The 21776-nt window shown below is 25.8% G+C and overlaps 1 protein-coding gene across 1 annotated transcript; it reads right to left on the reverse strand.

Moving 5' to 3' along the window:
- Positions 1–380: 380 nt before the first annotated feature.
- Positions 381–21729, reverse strand: LOC126910562 (bestrophin-4-like). Its single transcript, XM_050693217.1, has 10 exons — positions 21245–21729; positions 10320–10454; positions 10082–10248; positions 9851–10008; positions 7575–7652; positions 7339–7491; positions 6269–6349; positions 6048–6199; positions 5813–5974; positions 381–1318 (listed from the first exon to the last, which is right to left on the reverse strand). The coding sequence occupies exons 1-10, from the start codon at positions 21421–21423 to the stop codon at positions 865–867; spliced, it is 1719 nt and encodes a 572-aa protein (XP_050549174.1). The 5' UTR covers positions 21424–21729; the 3' UTR covers positions 381–864.
- Positions 21730–21776: the final 47 nt, after the last annotated feature.

Genomic DNA, 21776 nt, shown 5'->3' on the forward strand with positions numbered 1-21776 from the left:
ATTTCTTTGCTTATCCAATTTTTTTCAATGTTTATTCATTAAAATATGTCTTGGCTATGATTACATATTTATTTTAAAATTTCTATCCATTGCTTGTGATGATAACAGATGATTTAATGTAGATGTACATTTCCAAAAAAGTTTTATTAAATCTGGATATACACAAACAATAATAATGAGTTTTAAACTCGTGTGTTGCTACTATTACTTTTGTTTCATTATGTATTTTAAGTAGTGATTGGCATTTTCAAATATTTTAAACTATCGAATAACTATTCGAAATGTGTTTATACAACCGAATAGTTTATTTCTAGCATAAACTATTCGAATATATTGTGTAACTATCGAATATTTTTACTATTTGAATATTTTTTTAATGACTATTGAATAGTTTGATAGTTACTATTCGATATTTCCTATCACTAATAAAATTTAAGTGCACAAAATGCTTAATTTAACCAAACCATAGATCGACTTTAGGATAAATAGTGTTTTAACTTAAACTAATATTTTTAAATAGTAAAAATATATTTTAAATTGTCATTTTATTAACCTGTCACTGTAAATCTAATAACAACTTAGGTAAATTACAAAATCACATTTCAAAGTATTCGTACAAAACATGTTTCTTCCTTATAAAGTAAAAAAGTATCTTATTTTTAAGAAGTATTATATCAAAATTTCTAGTTGTTAAATGTTAAGCTATAATTATTGTTAACTAACAAGTATAATTTATAACACTTATTTACAATTTTTTACAAGTACATACATATGTACATTATTTAAAGCAGTTTCAATTAAATGTGTTAAACATACAAACAATTTTTATTTTATTAGATGTTTTGTGTAACTGACTTAGACGCGTCATAGTTGTTCGTCGCGATTTAACGCAGCATTATCATATCCTTCATTACCTATCTGGGAATTAGACGGATCTAATCGAGCGACATCCACATTTACGGCTTTTTCAATGACTGTAGTTGTGACGGATGAGGGTAGTCGTTGTCTTTTAATTTGCTGTTGGTCATTTGGAGTAGGTAACGTTAGAGTATAAGACAAAGGGTCGATGGAATCCGTACGACCGTCTTCGATTGTTGTAGTCTTCGACTTGAACGAATTCCATTTCACTGAATTAGTGCTACTTAGTCTTCGCGTTACGGACATGAGTATCACGGGTTGATTGTAACCAGTGTTAGCGTCACAGCTTTTGCGTTTGATTAATGGTCGAAATGTCCTCTTCGATCGGTTGGTGAACGAGTCCCTGTTTACATAAACTCCGTTTAGTCCTTTGATACTCGAATGACGTCTTGGCTGTACACTATTAAAAAAATAAATAAAATTGATGAAAATATTATTGATAAAACATGTATAGACTGTTAAGCGAATTATTTCTTATTTGAAAAATATAATTAGCTTGTACAATTTCCATTTCACATATTGGCTATCACAAAAATATTTTTTTTAAAAAAAAAATGTTTGTTTAATATCGGTAAGTTTCACCATTTAATTGCGCTAGTAAAATATAAATAAAACTAAGTTATAAGTCACAATGTATAATCTTCATTTTTTAGCTTTTAGTTTGAAACATAAGGTTTTCAAATAATTTAATTTTCTGCAATCCATAAACACGGGCAATTATTTTTAAAAACTGCAAAATTAATATTGATCAAGTCTCAATAATAAGAACGGTTAGTTGTATTAATCTACACCAGTTACTTGAATATCCCATAATTTACAGTATTGTATGGATTTTAAATAATCCTTTCTGAGCACAAATTAGAGTGGGCAATCTGTTTGATTTATTAGCTGTAAGTCCGAATCAGACATGTTAGTGTAATTCATCTTGCGTTACAAAATAAAGATAATCTTTGTATCTCACGGTGAAACCTCAGAAAACCCCTTAAAATATATCCTTTTTTGATATTAAGGACGCTTAAATACAGAATGTTCAGTAAGTAAGGAAATATGTTAATTGTTACAAAACGTCGAGAACAACAGAAACCTGTATCCTTATTTACTGAACACTTTATTTATTTGTAATAATCTCATTTTTGAACATAATAATAAGTATTAATTAATTTTATATTTAACAACAATATTCTGCAATGTTTTTAAAGATTAAATATTCTTTTGAAAATGTATAAATGTATAATGTAATATGTTTTTAAAACTAAAAACGAGAACGTACTAAATTCTAACTATTCTCAATAAAAAAAATTATATATTTCAAAGGCTAAAAACTATTCTTAATTTGATGTTTAAAAAACACATAGATGGTTGGAATATCTTACACAAGCTTCTACATAGTAAAAAAGTGTTGTTTTTCTTACTTAAAAAAATGTATTCAGGATTATTCTTAATGGGTTTCCTTTTATTTAATGTTAAATTAACTAAGTATAAAATTTATGTTGAGGTAATTGATATAAACACAAATTGGCTTAAAAACATTATTTTTATAAACCGTTAACTGTTCAAAGTCATGAATTCTTAAATAAATATATATTTCTAAGAATTATATTTTATTCCTTGTAGTATCAGAACTATTTTCTGTTAGGAGTCGTCTAGTTTTGGTAAGGATAAATGTTCAAAAGTTTAATTAGATACTCAATTTTTCCTGTTAAATATCAGCAGTACATATTGAAGGAAACAAAAAAATAAATGTTAAAAAAAAAACAATGTTTTCTTTGAATTTGCTTTGATGAGCAGTTAAGAACACTTAAAATAGAGTAAAGATCTATACTGTATTTATCTTTTTAGGCTATATTTGATTTTCTTCATTGCGTGTAGAAATTCCGCTACCCCAAACTTTACTGAACTTAATTTTGTTGACATATCAACATTTAACTGTTTTAAGCGCTATGCCAAAATAAGACTTAGTGACGCATAGTAAATCTGTGGTTATTTCAATGTTTACCTTTTTAGATTTTGGTATCAAATAAATCAATAAGTCAAAGGCGATTTTCAAGGATTTACATTTTATTCATTAAATTTTGATTTCATAAAAGAAAAGTTGTTGTTATATATTGTGTATACATATATATTAATAGAAAGTATAAATCATCACACATAACGTATGGAAACTAACTAAAGATTTATTTTCCTTTAATAAATTCCTAAATTTGTCTATGAAAAAAATTAAATAATAGGCAAACATTTAAGGAAAAAAGATGAAAAGAACTTGCGAAACGATAATTTCATAAAATGTATTATTATTCTTAATAATAATTATCAACAAATTTAATTTGTATTTATTTATTTAATGTTGTACATCTAAAACAAATAAAAACTAATAATAATAATCTAAAATAAAGGAGAATGTTGTTTGTAAAATAAATTACTATTTTTATTAAATCTAAAATATGTAGAAATTTAACTCGTTAGGTAAATGTCTGTAATAATAATAAAATTTTAGTTTGAAAAATTTTTGCTAAAATAATTTTTTAGTATCTCAATTGTTCCTTAAAAAAAAAGTTTCCCAGTTAATAATTAACATAAATCATTAGCACATAGCTCATAAAAATACGCAACTAATTTAATAAAAAGTCATCATTTTGATTTTCCCCTTACTGTTTCATAGTAATTACTATTAATATGTTAATATTTTATCGAACTTTATGTGTTAACGGATGACATGAAGAATGTACTCTAATGATTTATGTTTGACACTTGCCACCTGTTACATCTAAACAGTTGTTTATGAATAATATGATTCTTTTTTGTATATATGTTGTGTATAAGTAATAATATAATATTTAGTACGCTACAAAAATTCGCATAAAATAAACCTAGTCGAACATATAAATTAATTTTATTAAAATAGCCGATATAAATTCTACATACGCCATGATATTGAATATATTATATGTAGAATTATTAATTATAATCGTTACAGTATTGAATACCTTTTTAGACGTTTATTTAATCCATATTGAAAGTAGATGTGCATTCAGTGTACATATAACTTTGTGAACTATTACTGAGTGTATAAACACTAGAAGGCCATGAGATTGGGTAATGTGGTTGTTTGACACATAGAAATTAAAGGCTAATTTTTAGGTTCATTTTTTTTAATTTTTGACTAATGTTTTATTTTTCTAACTTGAATTTTTTTTTGTGAAAAAAAAAATTTAAAAATTTCAATGACCAAATATTTTAACTTAAATTAACCTAAAAATATATATTTGGTAATTTATTGTAAATAACGAAGAAAGATAACAATAAAAATTATATATAAATCAATTACTGATGTTTACATCATTAGATGTAATAAGTAGAGGTAGGTTAGCTTGGTTGATATTATAGGTATACATGGAATTCTTTGACATACTTTGGTACTAAGTGGGCCCTAATGATATTTAGCATATCAGAAGAGAACTTGGTTTAAGTACGCGCGTAGGTGTATAAGACACATTTTTCCTCAAAAATTATTGAAAATTTAAAATTTTTTTATGGAGAAAAATTGTTTGGTTTATTAAATGTGATAATAAAAAATTACTTTTATCTCTGAAGGATTAAAAATCTTTAATTTTAATTTTCTTAAATGAGAAAATCCATTTTAAACTTGATAATATGATGGAAGAAAAAAATTATAAAAAATAATGTTCTTAAATTTTTTATTTGATCAACTAATCATTTGTTACAACATGTTCTACGTTGCCCTTATTTTAGTTACTTATTGATTAACCTATTGTTTATTGATACCTATTGTCTATTGATTAATAATTTTATTTTTATTGTTTTACAGAAACAGTCTAATAAATTTTTCTTAATTATTATTATTATCTACCTTTTTTCCTAATGTACTGTTTTCTACCCTTGCTATACGAATAATAAAAATATAGCAACATGTTAAAGTTAAGTGATTTTAGTCCAAAATTATATTGTTTTTTCATTGTTTCAAATATAGCAGTCTTCATTTTTTTATGCGATCACATAAACCAATTTTTATTGACTAAAATATGAAAATTAAGATTGCGGAATAGCTTATAAGATAACAAAAGTTTTTTTAATTAATACTATAATAAATAATTTATTGGCTATCAGAACAGATTATTGCTGTCTACATTATTATAAAACTAAATCATTGATATATATTTTTACTTGAAATCAAAGTTTTAAAATAATTTTAAGTCGCAAATGGTTAATCGTATAAAAAAATTATTAAGTTAAAAAAAGGGGTTGTCATAAAAGAAAGTTATAATTAAGGATTTTTATTCCTGAAGGGAAGAAAAAAAATTATTTAACTACATATTATTGTAAAGTATTTGAACCTATATTTTTCCCCTTTACAAAAATTAAAATTGACAATAGATTTTGAGAAAATGAGAATCTTGCTAGATTTTAATTACTGTGTATATACTTTAAAGAATTATTTTATAGAAAATACATATATATATAAATTAATTTTTTTTTAAGACCTAAAATTTCGTTCTGATTATTGCTTAAAAGTAATTTAAAATATAAAATGAAGTTTGTTTGGTCAGTCTAGAAATTTGGAGCGCAATAAATGTCAAAATAGTAAAGAAACAAAGGAATATAAAATTAACTTTTAAATTTTAGACAGTTTAAGAAAATGTCTTATATTTATGTGGGTTCAATGAGAGTCAAGTAATTATCAATATTAAAATTAATGGAATTTTTCCCCTTATAAAAAAATATTTCCTTTTATAAATTAACCATTGAATTTCTTAGAATTAATATTATTTCTGTTGTTTTTAATATTAATGTAGCCTCAATTTGTTGTAAAATGGAAATGTTAATCCTTCCCTCTAATTAGTAAATAAAATCCATAGAATTGTGCTTGTACACTTACTGCATTATATCAAAAGCTTCATTAGTTTTTTCGTTTTGTAAATTGAATTTGCTATCACTTTTATTTGACCTAATAGATGGTCCTCGACTTCTTAATTGGTCTGGGTCTTTGTCTTCTTCCATTATTTCAGGTAAATACATCATCTGCTGATCTTCAGGTACCCTAAAATAAACGATTCACCATTATAAAGTATATATCAAATTGGTTAAATTAAATTGATTAGAAGTAAAATTACGCCATGTCATGAACTGATCCTCTATGCGTTTTTATTTTATAAGGAGCAGATGCACTAGTATATGGCAAAGTTAAGTCAAATTCATCAAAATAAATGTCCTTGACTAATGGCGGGGTTAGTCTAGTAAGAAAGTCAACTGCCAAGAACGCAACCTGAAAATATATTCATATGTAACTATATGATAATATAATAATATATTATATTAGTAGTTCAATTTTTACCTTTGTATGTCTATCAATAATCCAATTTAATTCGAAATCTTCCTCGTCATCACCAAATGGATTAATTAGTTGTTCAGCCACCTATAAGTTAATATTATAATGTTTTTATTTAGAAATTAAACAATTTCTATAGTTTTCTCAACAAAATTATGTTAATATTTTTATTAATTATAAATTGATGCGATACTTTTATTAAAGTTACTAACATTTTAGACATGTAACTACTTCAATAAAATTATTGTAACTAGTGTAAATTATGCATTCGCTTGTTTTTGAGTATCGAATAACTAACGTTGTTAAGTTTACTAATTACTACAAGATTATTTACTATAATTTTATAGCAATACCTTTGCTCTAGTGATATTGAAAAAATAATCGTAATAGTTATTGGGTTTTTAATGAAACCTTCATAAAGTATTAAGTTATTATCAAAAACTGTTTTATATTTCATGCAGATCAATATAAATTGACAATTCACGATAGCAGTCGAAGTTCAATATTGTACTACCAATGCAAATAACACATTACAATTGAACAATTTACCTTACTCTGTTCACAAATGTAATATTTAAAAAAAGTGTAATTATTTGCCTTGGAATTCAAATGATTAAGTTTATTATAAATCTTATGATCGTCTTAATAAAGGCATCTTGCAAAAATGATTGTTCTTTTAATAATATTATGATTAATAGGATTTCTTAAAGGAACCCCACAGGAATGAGATAGTGCATGTACAATACAACCTTTGCATTCAAACGTTTGTGTTGATTCATAACGATTCGACAAAACTTATTCTACCCGTAGAGTAGGGAAACCTGTGCACGTCTATTCAGGTATTCTATACAAGTGTTGGACACGGTCGAAAAATGTATGCCAGTGTTCAAGTTCTTTTACAAATCACATAACATTTTTTGATTCGATAATGTGCTGAATACTTCATATACTAAAAGCACATACTTAGTGAAATCTACATAGTGTTATTTTTTGATATTTATTGGAAGTGTTTAATATCAATATTAATATAATATATTATCTAAGAATTTTTGTAAATTAAGAATAAAATTGATTACTTTTAATAATCCCAAGAAAAACAAAAGCTCAACTATAGTAAAAACGGGAACATAAACGTCTAATTCGGTTTGTAATTGACTGTCGGACCCTTTCACATATTGTCTTCCCACTATTGCGGCCAAGTAAAAAGAATATGTTGCTATTGTGACGACCTGGGCAAAAAAAATTGTATATTAATCTAGTTACAAAATGTGCGAAATAAAAAATAATGTTTACAATATAATTTATTATATACCTGAGTGTAGGCCAATGGTATACTAATCCAATCATAGCTCCATAGAAGACCGCATTTTGATCTAAAATCATTGAATTCCTGCAATGATAAAATATATAATAAAATAGTCATATTAGAAACCTAAAAGCTGTTTAATGTTTCTTTTTTACTGAAGTATCAGTTTACACGAACAACGTCAACATAAATATTAAGTCACAAGTCTCGTATTGGAAAATCTAAATACGAGAAGTTTGTTTGATATAATACATGTGTTGTATCAATTAAGTCGAAAAGGAATTACTACAAAACTTATGATTACGATGTGATTTAGTATTATTACACATTTTAGTAGGTTATAATCTAAAAAAAATTATATCAACAAGAATAAAAAAAGACTCATTTTATTTTATACACTTTTTAAGCAAAGGCCAACTCAAACAAATGAGAACTAACCAACTAAAACTACAGAAGAGTTGATAATGTAGAATATTTTATAATAAGACTAAGACTTTTTCTTAAAGCTATTTTACTATAAGTAATTTTTGAATCATTATAATATTAATTATAAAATTGTAATTTAAGTTATATAATTGTTTAAAAAAATGTGTTGATGATACTTAGATGAAGTTACTGTTAATATTCTAAAATATTTTAAAGTATATTTTCGATTAAAAACAAAGAAAATTAAAACAAGTATGGATAATTTAAATGTATGTATGAATAAATATCTAGTTTTATTGACAAACTTTATTATTTAAATAAAAGGACTGCTTTACATTAAGGTGTTTTGTATAGACATACTTCATTTTTGAATGTTTTATTTTGAAGAAAAATTCATTTCTGCGAGAAAGATTTTTTTTAATTTAAACTTGACCATTAAAGTATGAGGGTTGGAATGATTTTTATTTTCTTAACTTAAAAAACAAATAAAAGAGGGAACATCTCTTTGACCCTTTTCTAAACTTATGTTTGGTTTAGCATTTGTATTGTACGTCTTTTCAATAAAAAATGAAAAGTTTACGAAAAAAACATTTCATTAGCTATGAACGAATTTGAATAAAACATTTTTTCATTATCTTTTAAAGTTAAACGGATATTAAAAAAAAAAAAAATACTTTAGAATCTTTTATTTTAACATGTCGTTGACAGCTTCATCAACGAAAAGCAAATAAAAAAATAACCTCTGTTGTTTTGACTTAACTATTATTCTAAATTTATGACCAAGAATGCATTTAAAGACTTATGAAAAAATCTTACATTTATTTTTCTTGTAATGCATAAAATATTTTAAACTAGGTGAAGTAAATTGTACGATGAATCTTTTTATATAAGCTTGAATTCTAAAACAATTTTTTATGACTATTATTATTTATAATCGCGACTTATAAATTATTTATCGTACATAAAACTTTACGGTTGAAATATTGTTTTATATAAAGAAAATGTTGATTTAAGATACTTTTAAAAACTTTTCACTTTTGTAAACGGGTTCAGTTTTTTATAAAATAAAATCTATTGTTATTTAATTGTAAAATTACACAGTGCTCATATTTATAATGAAAATAAATTAGGTAAATAAATCCTTAAGTCTCCATGTTTTTATTAAATAAACGCAATGCATAAATGAAGTTACCTCTGGATAATTAATCATGGAGTTATTTATCTTTCGGATATTTACCTTTAAAAATTTAAATATCCTTTTGAAAGGATTTATTCGTCTAATGTCAAATATATTTCGGTTAATCGCTATTATATTGTACTCCCTTCTATTTATTAGTAAATGGTTTGATCATAAATATTATACAAATAAAAAAAAACTTTGCTTAAAAGTCATGTTTTCTTATTCCGTTACATTTAGATATCTTAAATTTGATTATCGTCCACTGACTGACACACGTTTTGAGCGATATTTTTATATTAACCCTCCGTAAGGGGTACACTGAAAAATTTATTGAAAAAATATATTCCAGTATAAAAAAATCATGTGTTTATAAGAAACATTTGAAATATTTTATGTTTTACATACTTCAGTATATTTTTGTATGGTTTATTACTATTGCTGAAAAACTCTAAAATATTACTCAGTTAGCTAATGTTTGACAGGTGAATGTAAATTGTAAATAATATATTTTAGAAGCATATCCTGGTAAAATGAAACGTACTAATAAAAAAAGTAATGGGATTTATGGAGTTTATGGCGTTTATTGTAATGCCAGTTAATGGGATTGCCAGTCATTCTCAATTTGTGTATTATTTTTCAAAATAATATTTAGGCGTAATGTGTAGGCTTGATTTACCTCCATTATAAGTTTCATTCCTTGTGGGTCGTCAATTCTGTTAGCTTTTCTCGCTTCTTTCAGTAAATGCGTGAACCATGTACAAGGTATCCAATAGGTGTTGAACTCTATGTGTGGAAGCGACTGGAATATTTCCATTTCATCTTCGGTCATGAAACCTACGAAAAAATTCATCAAGTAATGTTATAGTTATTTCATACTATTATGCATCGGATTTTTTTTAAATTTTACCCGATTCAACGACATGATCCAGGGTGGGGAAACGCTTTTTAACCGATGAACTGATGGAACGTAACACCATTATTAGGGTTAGTATCAGGTATCTCATTAGAGACCTTCGTATCAACCGCCCTTGTTCGTCATTGCCATCAATATATAATGATATGATGTGCATTGCTCTAAGACAAATTAAGTTTTATATTAATTTTAGCGTGACGACCCTTTTGTTTTACTAGTAGGCGGTACCTACTTGTCGGGCCATGGTATCGCCAAATATTGTTTCCACCATCTTTTCGCCACGTAGGTAACATAAAACCCTAAAATGAACGACAGTGGCAGTTGAGTAATGAAGGCGTCGCAGTACGAGACCATTCTTTCAAAATCCCTGCAAATGACCAACTAATTAATTTAAAAGTAACATTGATAATGATCAGCTATCGTGAATGAATGTGATTGTTAGAAAGAAAAACTGATCTGAAGTAATGTGTCGTTTAAGGTCTCTTCAGTGTGTTTTTGTTTTCAATTTAGCAAGGTTTTCCTGCACTAACGATAGTTATTAACGTTAACGTAAGAAAACACATCTCAGCAGAGTTGTGCAAACGATTAATATTCTCCTACGTTGACCTCGTCCAATAAACGACCGAAAAGCTCATTTATAAATTCAATGAACTATTCACCGTGTCCATAAAGTTACCCTCCAAATGATTTGATGTATTTTAGGATATTACTTGACCATTTGTTTTAAAAAGGTTCATTATTTACCCACGCGCAACATTGAAGTTTAATAACGTTGAATATAGGCACATAGCAATTAAAAACAGACATCTGTAGCTTAATTTCCGCGATAGGGTTTCGGTTTAATTAACATTTAATTAACAAATAACACATCATATTTACACAACTAAAAAAAAAACGAGCGTTTTCGCTCGCAATTTTTAATGGGATTTACAGAGTGAACAACAACAGTTATAATTTACATTGTCATTAGCTCTTTTATAATCTGTACACTGTTTGGGATAAGCAAAATAATTTTAAAATGAAACAACAAACAACTTAATTTTGTTGATTACTTATTTATTTCAAAGCAATTGCCATTACTTATTCAAAAACTGATGAACATGTTATGATAAATTATGTTTTAATGAAATGATTTTGATTCGAAGAATAATCTTAAACGATGGTGATAAATACATTTTCACCAGTTTATGCTTTATTTTAAACGAAAAATAAAATGTAATTTATAAATCTGCCACAACAATAATATTATAATTTAAAATTGATGATTATAAAAAATGTTAATCATAAAATATTAAGAATATTATTGATGCTTTTTAGTTAAATTTTCAAATAATTGCATGTTTTTACCCTAAAATTATAGATAAATATTTTAAAAATTATTACCGACATTTTTACTAATAGAGTAAAACAATAATCAATAAAATTTTATTATTTCAACAACGGTATCGTATATGTTAAATAACAATAGTTGTCCAATATCCTTTTCATTGCCTTAAAAGGTATTTCGTCGTACTTTTGGAGTATATTTAAAATTGTTTTATCATAATACTCGTAACACATATATATACTCATATAAATGTGGTTTTAAGTACGTTTTCATGTTTTTCAAAAATATTAATTTAAAAACTTTTCATTTTAGGTATAACAGGTAATTTTATATTTTTATAAGACTACATCATAAAAGTCAATCTAAGTTTATAGTTGAGTTTTAGTAGCATTATAAAGATATTTTCGTAATTTACAATGCATTAAAAATATTTCTTTGTAGTTATTGAAGAAGGAAAATTTTCAAGTTCAGAGTTTATTAACAGTATTTAATACTCTTAAGTATCTTTAGGATAATTAAAATTTGTTTAAAAGTTAAATAATATATTTGTTATAAAATTTATACTTTAAATAAATGTATTTAATTATTGTGAAATATAATATAAGTTCTAAATATATAAATGGTAAATGATATTATAAATAACGTTATATTCAATTTGAACTTCAATGCAGCAATCTGTCCAATTTAAGGGTTTCATAAGTATTTGACATTAACCTTGAGTTCCTTTTTTTTAGTTCTCTATTCTTTAAGATTTCTTTGTGTTACAAAAATTAAGAAAAATCAAAGATTACTAAGAATATGTGTTCGCGTCATTATTTAGTTTTCAGTAAAAAAAAATTGTCAAATGCTCTCAAAGCTTTTTAAAAGTTGTTATTTTTGTACATTTTAAGCGGAATTAGTCGAGTTACAGCTACTTAAATTTTCTATTAATATTAATAATTAAATTGCTTTTTCTTTTAAACTTTTTAATAAATGAATATCGGTATGATTTTACTAACTTTTTTTCTAGTAAAATTGTGAAAAATGAATACGTTTTTGTCATAGTTATATGTAACTGTATGTAAAAAATTAATTTTTAAGTAAATATTTAAATTTTTGTTAAATATAAATGTAAAACTTAACCTGGATATATTATGATCATTTCAGAGGAAAATTATGAATACAAATGTATTTTAATGTAATGATTAAGTAGACATAAAATTTTATAACATCGTGATGAAATAACAGCTCCAGGTCAATAAAACATGTTTTCTTTAACAAGTTATCATGTAAAAATAATCAGTAGGAGTATTTTATTTATGGCTAATGCAACGAATCTGAACTCATATAACCTTTTCATTTCAAAAAATATAGTTTTTGTTTCAGTCTATCGGACGGATAAGGGTTATAAAATTAAATTAAATAAAGTAAACAATCTCAAGCTAGTTTAAAAAATATACTAAAAAATGACTATTTGAAAATATATGAAATCCATAATGACGTACACTTAATTAATTTGTAGGATTTTATTAAAATTAGTAAAGCGATTTTCTTAAAACGATGTCTCATTAATAAAGTTTAATTTTGACACATTTATCTAAAGTTTTTTTAACATATAGTTATTTTAATGTATCATCTACAAGTAACAGGTAATATTTTAATCTGAAAAAAAAATCTATAGTTATTACATTGTACTAAAAAAGAAATTATATGTATATAAATTTTTAGTTGTATAGTAATATTTTAGTTATTGATAACTGACTCCAATATAAATATTTTAGACTTTGAATTAAATCTCTTCGTTTTCAAAATTCTTTGTTTCATATATTGATTCATTTAGTTCGTATCTACCTTTATAAAATCACTCTCTAACGCGATTAACTGTCTCTTTATCTCTTTTTTTGATATTTTCTTGCGGCTTCATTACTTATTTAGCTGTTATAAGCATCTTATCCTCATTTCCTTTTGAAATATTTACCGATGAGATATTTTATTTTATAAATACTTAAGAAGTCCTTGTACACCAGTGTCTCATATACCCTTAAAACTTGTTGCACCATTTCTACATACTGATATTTAAAAATAATAACAGTAATAAATGATAATTGTCGAGCTATAATAATATTATGTATTGTAAGCTATAAAAAAAAAAAAAAAAATTAATACAAATATTTTATGTTATTAATTGTAACATGAAATTATGGATGTTTAAGTAAAAAAATGTAATAGTTATTTTTAATTCAATTCTCTTACGTGTTTATCATGGAGTATTTAATTAATATGTTAATAAATTTATAATAAATCAACAAAACTATATTTATTCGACGTTATCTGGATTAAAATAACAAGAGAGTTTGGCTATGAAAAATTAAGCCGTATTGACACAATATGTTTAAAGAACATACATGTCTTATATATACCGTTAAAACTGGATTTCCAAATACGATTTGCATGGAACGTTACATTTATTGTCGGTGCCCAAGTTCACTAAAGGCAAAGTGATATCCAGTTTTTACATCTCGTAGGAAATAGAACGCATTTAATATTTATAAAATAGTCAAAAAATATTATTGAAAGTATCTTAACATAGCAATATGGTTGTAGGCAAATAACTCTAATTGAATATTTATTTTAATTGATGAATTAACGATATGCGTATTTTCACTTTAATAGATTATTTTTGGTTGATTTTTAAGTTAAATACTAGAATGTATGTAATAATTATACATAAAAAAGAAAATACAGTTATGAGTGAAAAAATGTTTCATTTATATCTTTTGTAACTGTTAAATATTTGACGGTCGACAAATAGTTATGTTTTGCTTTGCGGAACGAATATTATTATAGTGCTTCGAGTTTATATGTTAAAGTACCATGGAGTTTACAATGCAACTTTGAAAAATTATGGTAAAATTTCAGAATTTCGATTTGAAAATGTAATGTATGTAAGAAACCGACGTCAGTTTGCTAAATAGTTGTTTGTATAAAGAAAAAACAAAATTTGATAATCGTAGAACCGAGTGAAGATCAATTCTGTGACAAAAATTACAATGGTTAGTAGATACTAGCTAATTGTGGAAAACTAGACTTGCCCAGTATTGAACAAAAGAACACGTCCGAAAATCATCTATAGTAATCAGTCACGGATCAAACTAAGTTAGAGTAACTAATGCGATTTCGTGTTTGTCAAAAACAGAGCGTCAAGAGTGGTGAGCAATGCGTTCAAAGCCGATCCGATGCGAACGTCGATTCAAATTGTTGTTTTTTTGATGGTTATTGGTGTCACTAAAATCCAATATTATTCTAATGACGACCGTACAGAGATTTCAATGGGAGACATTTGAGAATGCAAATGTAGTCGGATTTCAGCCTGTACGCGTAATCCAACCATAAAAAAGAAAACAATACACCCTAAACGTCAGCAAACTTTAAATAAATGCACGTAGCTTTCGAAGAACTTAGATGACAAGGGACATTTTTTACAATTACCATCGACGTAGAGTCAATTTGGTTTAAATTTCGCTCGTCAGCATATTAACCGACAGATTCTTTTACGTCGATGGCAAATTTTGTACAGGCTTTTGTTATTGTTAGATCAAAGCAAAAACCGCCATACGGTTTTGATGTCTGCGAACTGCATGTAACAAGCGCGTCGTTCATTATCCTTTAGTTGCCTTTATAATTTAATATACTGACGTGTATCTGTATATTGTGTGTAAAGTATTAAATTATATTTCAGTTGAGATAGACGAACAAACTCAAGTTTATTTAACTGATGAACGAATTTTGCAAGCTAAGTACTCCTAGGAGCCTAAACTAAAATTAAATTTCTACTTTTTGTATGAAAAGTTTTACTCGTGTTTAAAATAATAAATGTTACATGTTTTTGATCGATGAACAGATGTTTTTGGGTAATATGAATCGTCTAGAGTCAAAAGCCACGACTTTAAGTTTTTAAAATATATTGAAAAACTTATTTTTGAAATGCTATAAAAGTTTCGCAGAAGAATCTTGATTTGAAGTAATATGAACTTAAGTGCTTTTGAAATTAAACAAATTACACCTGAGAAAACTTAAAAGATTATCTGAAATTAAAAGCTGATAAAAATAAAATAATTAATTTAGCGATATTTGAAGTAGGGGTCATCCCATATATGTATAACCAGCAAGGTAATTGACCATGGGTCTTTTAATTGGGTTCAACATTTTTTTAACGTTTCTGTTGACTAAATTATATTAGCAAATAAAAAAATACATTTTTTGATCGACCGGTTCCAAAGTAGTGGGTTTGTATATTCAACGTAAGGAAATCGGCATGTTTAACAAATTTACATAAATACGTTGATGACTTTGACGAATAAAAATTTAAAAAATTACTTTAGAGTTTACTTGATATAAGGATCTGTGATTTGATGAAGCAGTTTGAACTTCTATAGTTGGCTAACGTAACGATGTTCTGTGATTACACGAAATTTGAAAAATCATAACTTATTCAGAGATTAGCTTAAAAGCCTGAAACTTGTCTGGTATACTTACATACAGCAGTGTTTATTATGTATTATTATATAAAACAATTTAGAATGAGGAAAAATTAATTTAGCACCCTTAACAAATTTGTTCTGTTTGATATGATTCTATAGTTGATATCTAGATAAGAATGTACGCTGTATTTCTCTTTTAATACCACTTCTTATATATACAAAGTGTTCAAAAAGTAAAGGAACAGGTCAAACAATGAGAACAATAGAAACCCGTTTGTTATAATCAGTATTACAATCATATATTTTCTTTAATATTGAGGACACCATTTTGAAACAATGCAATTTGATTTTTACGTTTATATCACTTTATGACATTTTTTTTTTAATTTTTAATTAAAAGAATTTTTTATTAATAAAGTTCAAAGTTGAGAAAATCTTGAGCTCTCACGAGTGTTTTCATATATTATATAATTTAAAATTAAATAAGACGCGATAAAAAAAAACAGTTCAACAGAAATCTTTAACTTAATTTTATAAAAATTAAAGACTTTTTGAAAATTACCATGCTCTTTTTTTTGAGTTGAATATACAAAGCGATTTCAATGGGACCGTTGACCAAAAAATATATAATATTTGATTTTATAATATAATTTATTATTTATTGTATCTATAGAAATCTTAAAAAATGTCATACAAATTTAAACAACAAAGATCAAAAAATTTTGTTGATTATAAATGGAATCACCTATAGAAAACATAATGAACCGCACCTAAGGGTGATATGGCTGAAAACCACGATGGATTCAAATTACATTGTTTATTTTAAGCATACTAGTCATAACAAAGTAGTAAACAAAAATAGATAGCGAGAGTCTTTGTTTCTTAGCATACGTCATCATTTAAATTTGTTTCATAATTAGATTATTTTTCATAATTATCCCAAGAAAAAAATTTAAACCTAATAAATTTTTATCCGCTTAATCGTTAATTTATAAATCAATTTTTTGATGGGAAGTTCATAATAATTAGTTTAATCAAGGAAGCGTCCTGTCAAAGATTTAACACAATACTTATTAATTAAATTTAAATGACAGCTAAGGGTAAACCAAAGTAACTACCAGTGACGCAATCGAAAATGATAATTTTCTTATCGTTGTGGTTTATCCCTTCATTTTGTGCCCCAAACTCATGATTATTTCATGTCATTTCTTTCATAATTTATGTCAAACTATAAAAGTTTCTTAGGTTCGTTCAACGAATATCAAACGACGAAAGCTCGACAAATTGCACTCAAATGATGTGCGTGGGTTACATTTATATGAACAATAAATTGATTCGTGTAGGAAAATAATACACTTGTTGCTCCCCCATTGTTGTGAACAATGCGTTTTTGTGATTTATTGCCGTTGAAATTGATGAAACATTCAGCAGCAGTAGCTAAATGTATTCGCGATTTTGATAATAATGTTCATTTGGCAGAGTTCCAAGCTTAATGTAATAATATCTATTCTTTTATTATATTTTAGTTTATGTCGAAACAAATTGTATTATTTTAGATGTATAAATCAATCTGTCGGAAATAGTTAAAAAAATATTTTATCTCTTTACTCAAATTTCCACCCACAGCCACATTACATAATAATTAGTGACCAATGAACAGTGGTGAAATTTTTTAGGAAGAGTTTCTTCTTGTTAATATTTACTTCCTTCGGCATCAAAGTGTTAAATTACTTATTAAGTTACAAATTATGATGTAGTAAATAATAATAATTGTTTTTTTCCATGACTAATGAATATTTCAATCCCTTAAATAATAATATTATCCTTTGTTTGAATTAATAAGTATATATACTTAGTAATTAAATTAGCATTTTTTTTTAATTGTTTTAAAAACATTTTCATAAATTTTATATTATATTAAATATATTATAATAAATGAAGGATAATTCAAAATTTTGCTAAAGTTCTGAATTATCTCTCATGTGAGATGCAGTTCATAAATTATAGATATCATTTATTGGCATGCAAAATGAACACATTTTAATGTTAGTGACTCATGTGTGTAAAATATTTTGATACTAACAAACAATTTTGTACGCCTAATTGACAAAACCGATTATATTTGCATAACGGTACTTAGATAATATTGTGTTTCAAAAACATATAAACAGCAGGCTGATGAGCAAGTGTTCTGGTTTAAGTGAATTAATTAATTAACATTTTTATGCGATAAACTATAGAGCACTAGCGGAGTCAAAGGGGACGAAACAGTTATCAAAATATTTCAAAAGTTTTTGCACGCAGTGCTACATGTAACCTTGTCTTAACCCTTTTTTATTTTATCCCGAAAGGTTTTCAAACTTACTGTATTTCAAAGTAAAAACAATCTCATTGTAGGAAGCAAATTAACAAAAATCAGAATTATAATTTAAATTTGAGAGCGAAACGCTTTCACTTATGTAGAATAGATACTCTTTTTATGTTCAATGATTTATTGTTAAGATAATTAATGATTGTTTTAACTATGAATTTGAATACAAATAGGTTAGTAGATGGTAAAATTTTGTGTAAGAAAAATAGGGTGCTTCATGAAACCTTGAATTTTTAAATAATGTATTCAGTAGTAGATATCATGAACCAGTAATGTAAGATGTTGTTGTAAAAATATGTAACTGTATAGTCTTATATTACCTAAAAAAACAAAGTACTTTATAATAAAATTGTTTATTTACCCAAAATCCTATATAAATGTAATTAGTTATTACATTTTTTTTTAAAGTTTTTACATGGTAAATGCTGCAAATTTTGATTTTATTAGAAATATTAATAATATATATTATGTTAATTTTTATTAAACTTAGTCTTCGATTATGTAAAAAAGATATCTTCATGATTTATGAAAATAGTCGACATTGTTTACAAATAAATGCATATTTTGGCTTGTTGACAGTTACATTGACTAGTTGTATGAATCCTACAACTTGGTCTTGTAAACATTGTTCAGAATAGTTACAACTGACATTTACAGTTGAAAAGACTTAAGAACCTATTTTATTTTAAATTATGTAGCCTGTCATTAACAAAAAAAAAAATTTTTTAAAATGGTAGTACTGTGGGGTTGTGTTACTGTGGATACGTGGCATAGATAGGACTATGCCACCATAGATGTTATCTGAATTATTCCAAAAACAACTCTAATTTCCTTAGTTATATCCTGATTAGCAATCATTTGATTTATATGATTAATATATTAATAAATACTTAGTATTTTATAATTTTAATTATAGTAATTGATCTTAGTATGAAATTGATATTCAATAGTTTAATATTGTAAATTTTGTAGAGAAATTACAGAGTAGTTGTATATTTCGTTACTTCAGTGACAATAAAAAAAAAACTCTAAAAAAATTGTCTAAAGATTGAAGTGTTTGATACAAAACTTTTCAGAAAATAATTTAATCTAAACTGGTTTACAAGGAATCATCAATAGTGACCAAAATAAACTTTTTCTAAATCAATTTAGGTGAAAATGAAATTCAACAGCACATCAGCGGACAAAGTCATAGTGAAACTAGGACCTGAATATTTCTGAATATTAGTAGATTATATAATATAATATAGGATATAACTATATAAAATATAGCTCTGAATATTTCAATTGTAGTATCTATTTAAACATCGAGAGCATTAAATTATAATAAAAATATATATATAACAAGTTTAAGTAAAAATAACAACTTAAAAACAGTGTTTTTTACACCAAAATAATATTTTTTGTTTAAATTTGAGCACCGTTTATATACACAAGACAAGTTATTGGGACAATTTTTTTTCTTTAACTTATAGTAACATAAATTTTAAAATACAAATGTTTGAAGCTGGGAAAATTTCTAAAACATTTTCAAAACTTAAGTTGAAAAAATTAAATTTTTGTGCAAAACATGCTATTTCGAATCTCTTCCTGTGGGCAGATAAAAGGTCAAATTTTCAAAAAATTTATACTAAATGAAAGGAAAATACCTAAGGCATTTATGTAAAAAAAAATCATTTTGTATTTTGCACTTTTAATGAGGTAATGACAGTTTTAAAAAAAAAGTTAAAATTCAGTTATTTTAAAAATCGACATTTTTTTAGGGATTTTATACCTTTAAAATTGATTGAGCGAATTTTTTTCAATTTTCATGGGCAATGTTTTTAATTAGATACTATTTTTGTTCTTTAGACGTATTGTTGAAAGAAATCAGTCCGACGAAAGCTGAGAGAAGTGGTAACAGGCATAAAAAAAATAATATAAAAAATAAAAACTTCTCAGCTTCGCATTGAAGCTAAAAATCATTTTTTAAATTTGTATTTGACATTAAAATAATTAATTTCTCTAAATTTTTTAAAAATCACTGGTTTAAACTAAATTTAACCTTGTAAACAAAAACATATATTAATTTATTATTTTTGTTTTTTAAATTAAACAAGCTAGTAACTTTTATTATCTAAATATTGTATTAATATGTGCGTTTTTTTAAATTCAAGTTTGTTTTCTTGAGTTTTATTTTTCTAAAAGTACGTAGTTTTAGTATTAATAATTCTAGTTAATAATTCTGAATATTAAGCTCTTAGTAAACATCAATAGTTATAACATTTCAATGATCATTAAAGAACTGGATATTACACAAAATGTTCAATAAAAATAAACATATGGTAAACAGTTAGTTATTACACGATAGTTATTGTATAGGCTAAAGGTGTAAAATGCAGTAAAAACAATGACGAAGATAACGTGTTTGTTCTCAATGGCTCTAAACAATAAAGTTGAATTTCTATTACATGCATTCGTTTAGGGCTCTGCCAAGTCGCATAAAAATCATTCATTAAAAGCTCTTGCAGTCTACGAAACAAGGAAACGCGGTTCTAACGAAAAAAAAGCGATATAATAGAAACCGAATAATTTTGTTTGTTAAAATTGTTTTTCTTTGAGAATAAAACAAATAATTGTTTACGATTTGTGACAGAGTGAAGTAGGTGCTAAAGCATTTCAATTATTTTCTTTTATCGACCACTTCGGCTTTTTGTTTTAGCCCCTAAGTCAGGATTCATTTTTACAGTTTATTTACTTATACGATCAAATTATTCAGGTGTTTATAGTTGTCCGTTTAAATTTTATTTTATTCAATCAACCAACCCATTATTTAGACTTTAGAAAAGTTACATCGAAATAATTTATTAACTTCTTAAAAATAGCCAAAGGCTGTACCATATTTAAGTATGCAAAAAGTACATATATTTTGAGTTAAAATACATTATGAACTCGTAATGTGCATTATATATATATATATATATATCAACTTAAACGTGTAAATAAAAAATGGAGCTTACTCTTTTTGTCGTTCGTTGAAAACATTGCGATAAATGGCGCTGAGGGTACCGAATGCTATCATGAATATAATTAATTCTCTGTAGAGGACTTGGTACAAACTGCCTCTCCACAGGAACAGTAACTTCGTGAATCCCGCGTGACTCGAAGATGCTACTTTCGATTGGTAGCTAACCGTCATGATGAATTAAGTTGACGATCTTCTTTTTTAAATCTGTTTTTTTTTTCGTCAGAGCCAGTATCCCATTGCGTTTTGTCGTGAGGTATTACCTGGTTTACAACGCGCGTTCACTTCTAATGATATGAAATTTGTTCAACACTGTTATTTGGGTTGCGATCGGTTAACATAATTTCATGCTATTAATGTCAATAATGATGAAAATTACTGCTATTATGACTTAATCGAAAAACATAGCTGACACAAGTGCGTTTGTCGACTGAGCCGCATAGGTACATCGATACTTGTGATTTTTCGCGCGTCCCTTCCTCTTTACTAAACCTAAACGTAGTCAAAAAAAAAAAAAAAAAAAATGC

Source organism: Daktulosphaira vitifoliae, unplaced genomic scaffold (genome assembly GCF_025091365.1).
Source record: "Daktulosphaira vitifoliae isolate Bord-2020 unplaced genomic scaffold, ASM2509136v1 Scaffold_1, whole genome shotgun sequence".
Lineage (NCBI taxonomy): Eukaryota > Metazoa > Arthropoda > Insecta > Hemiptera > Phylloxeridae > Daktulosphaira > Daktulosphaira vitifoliae.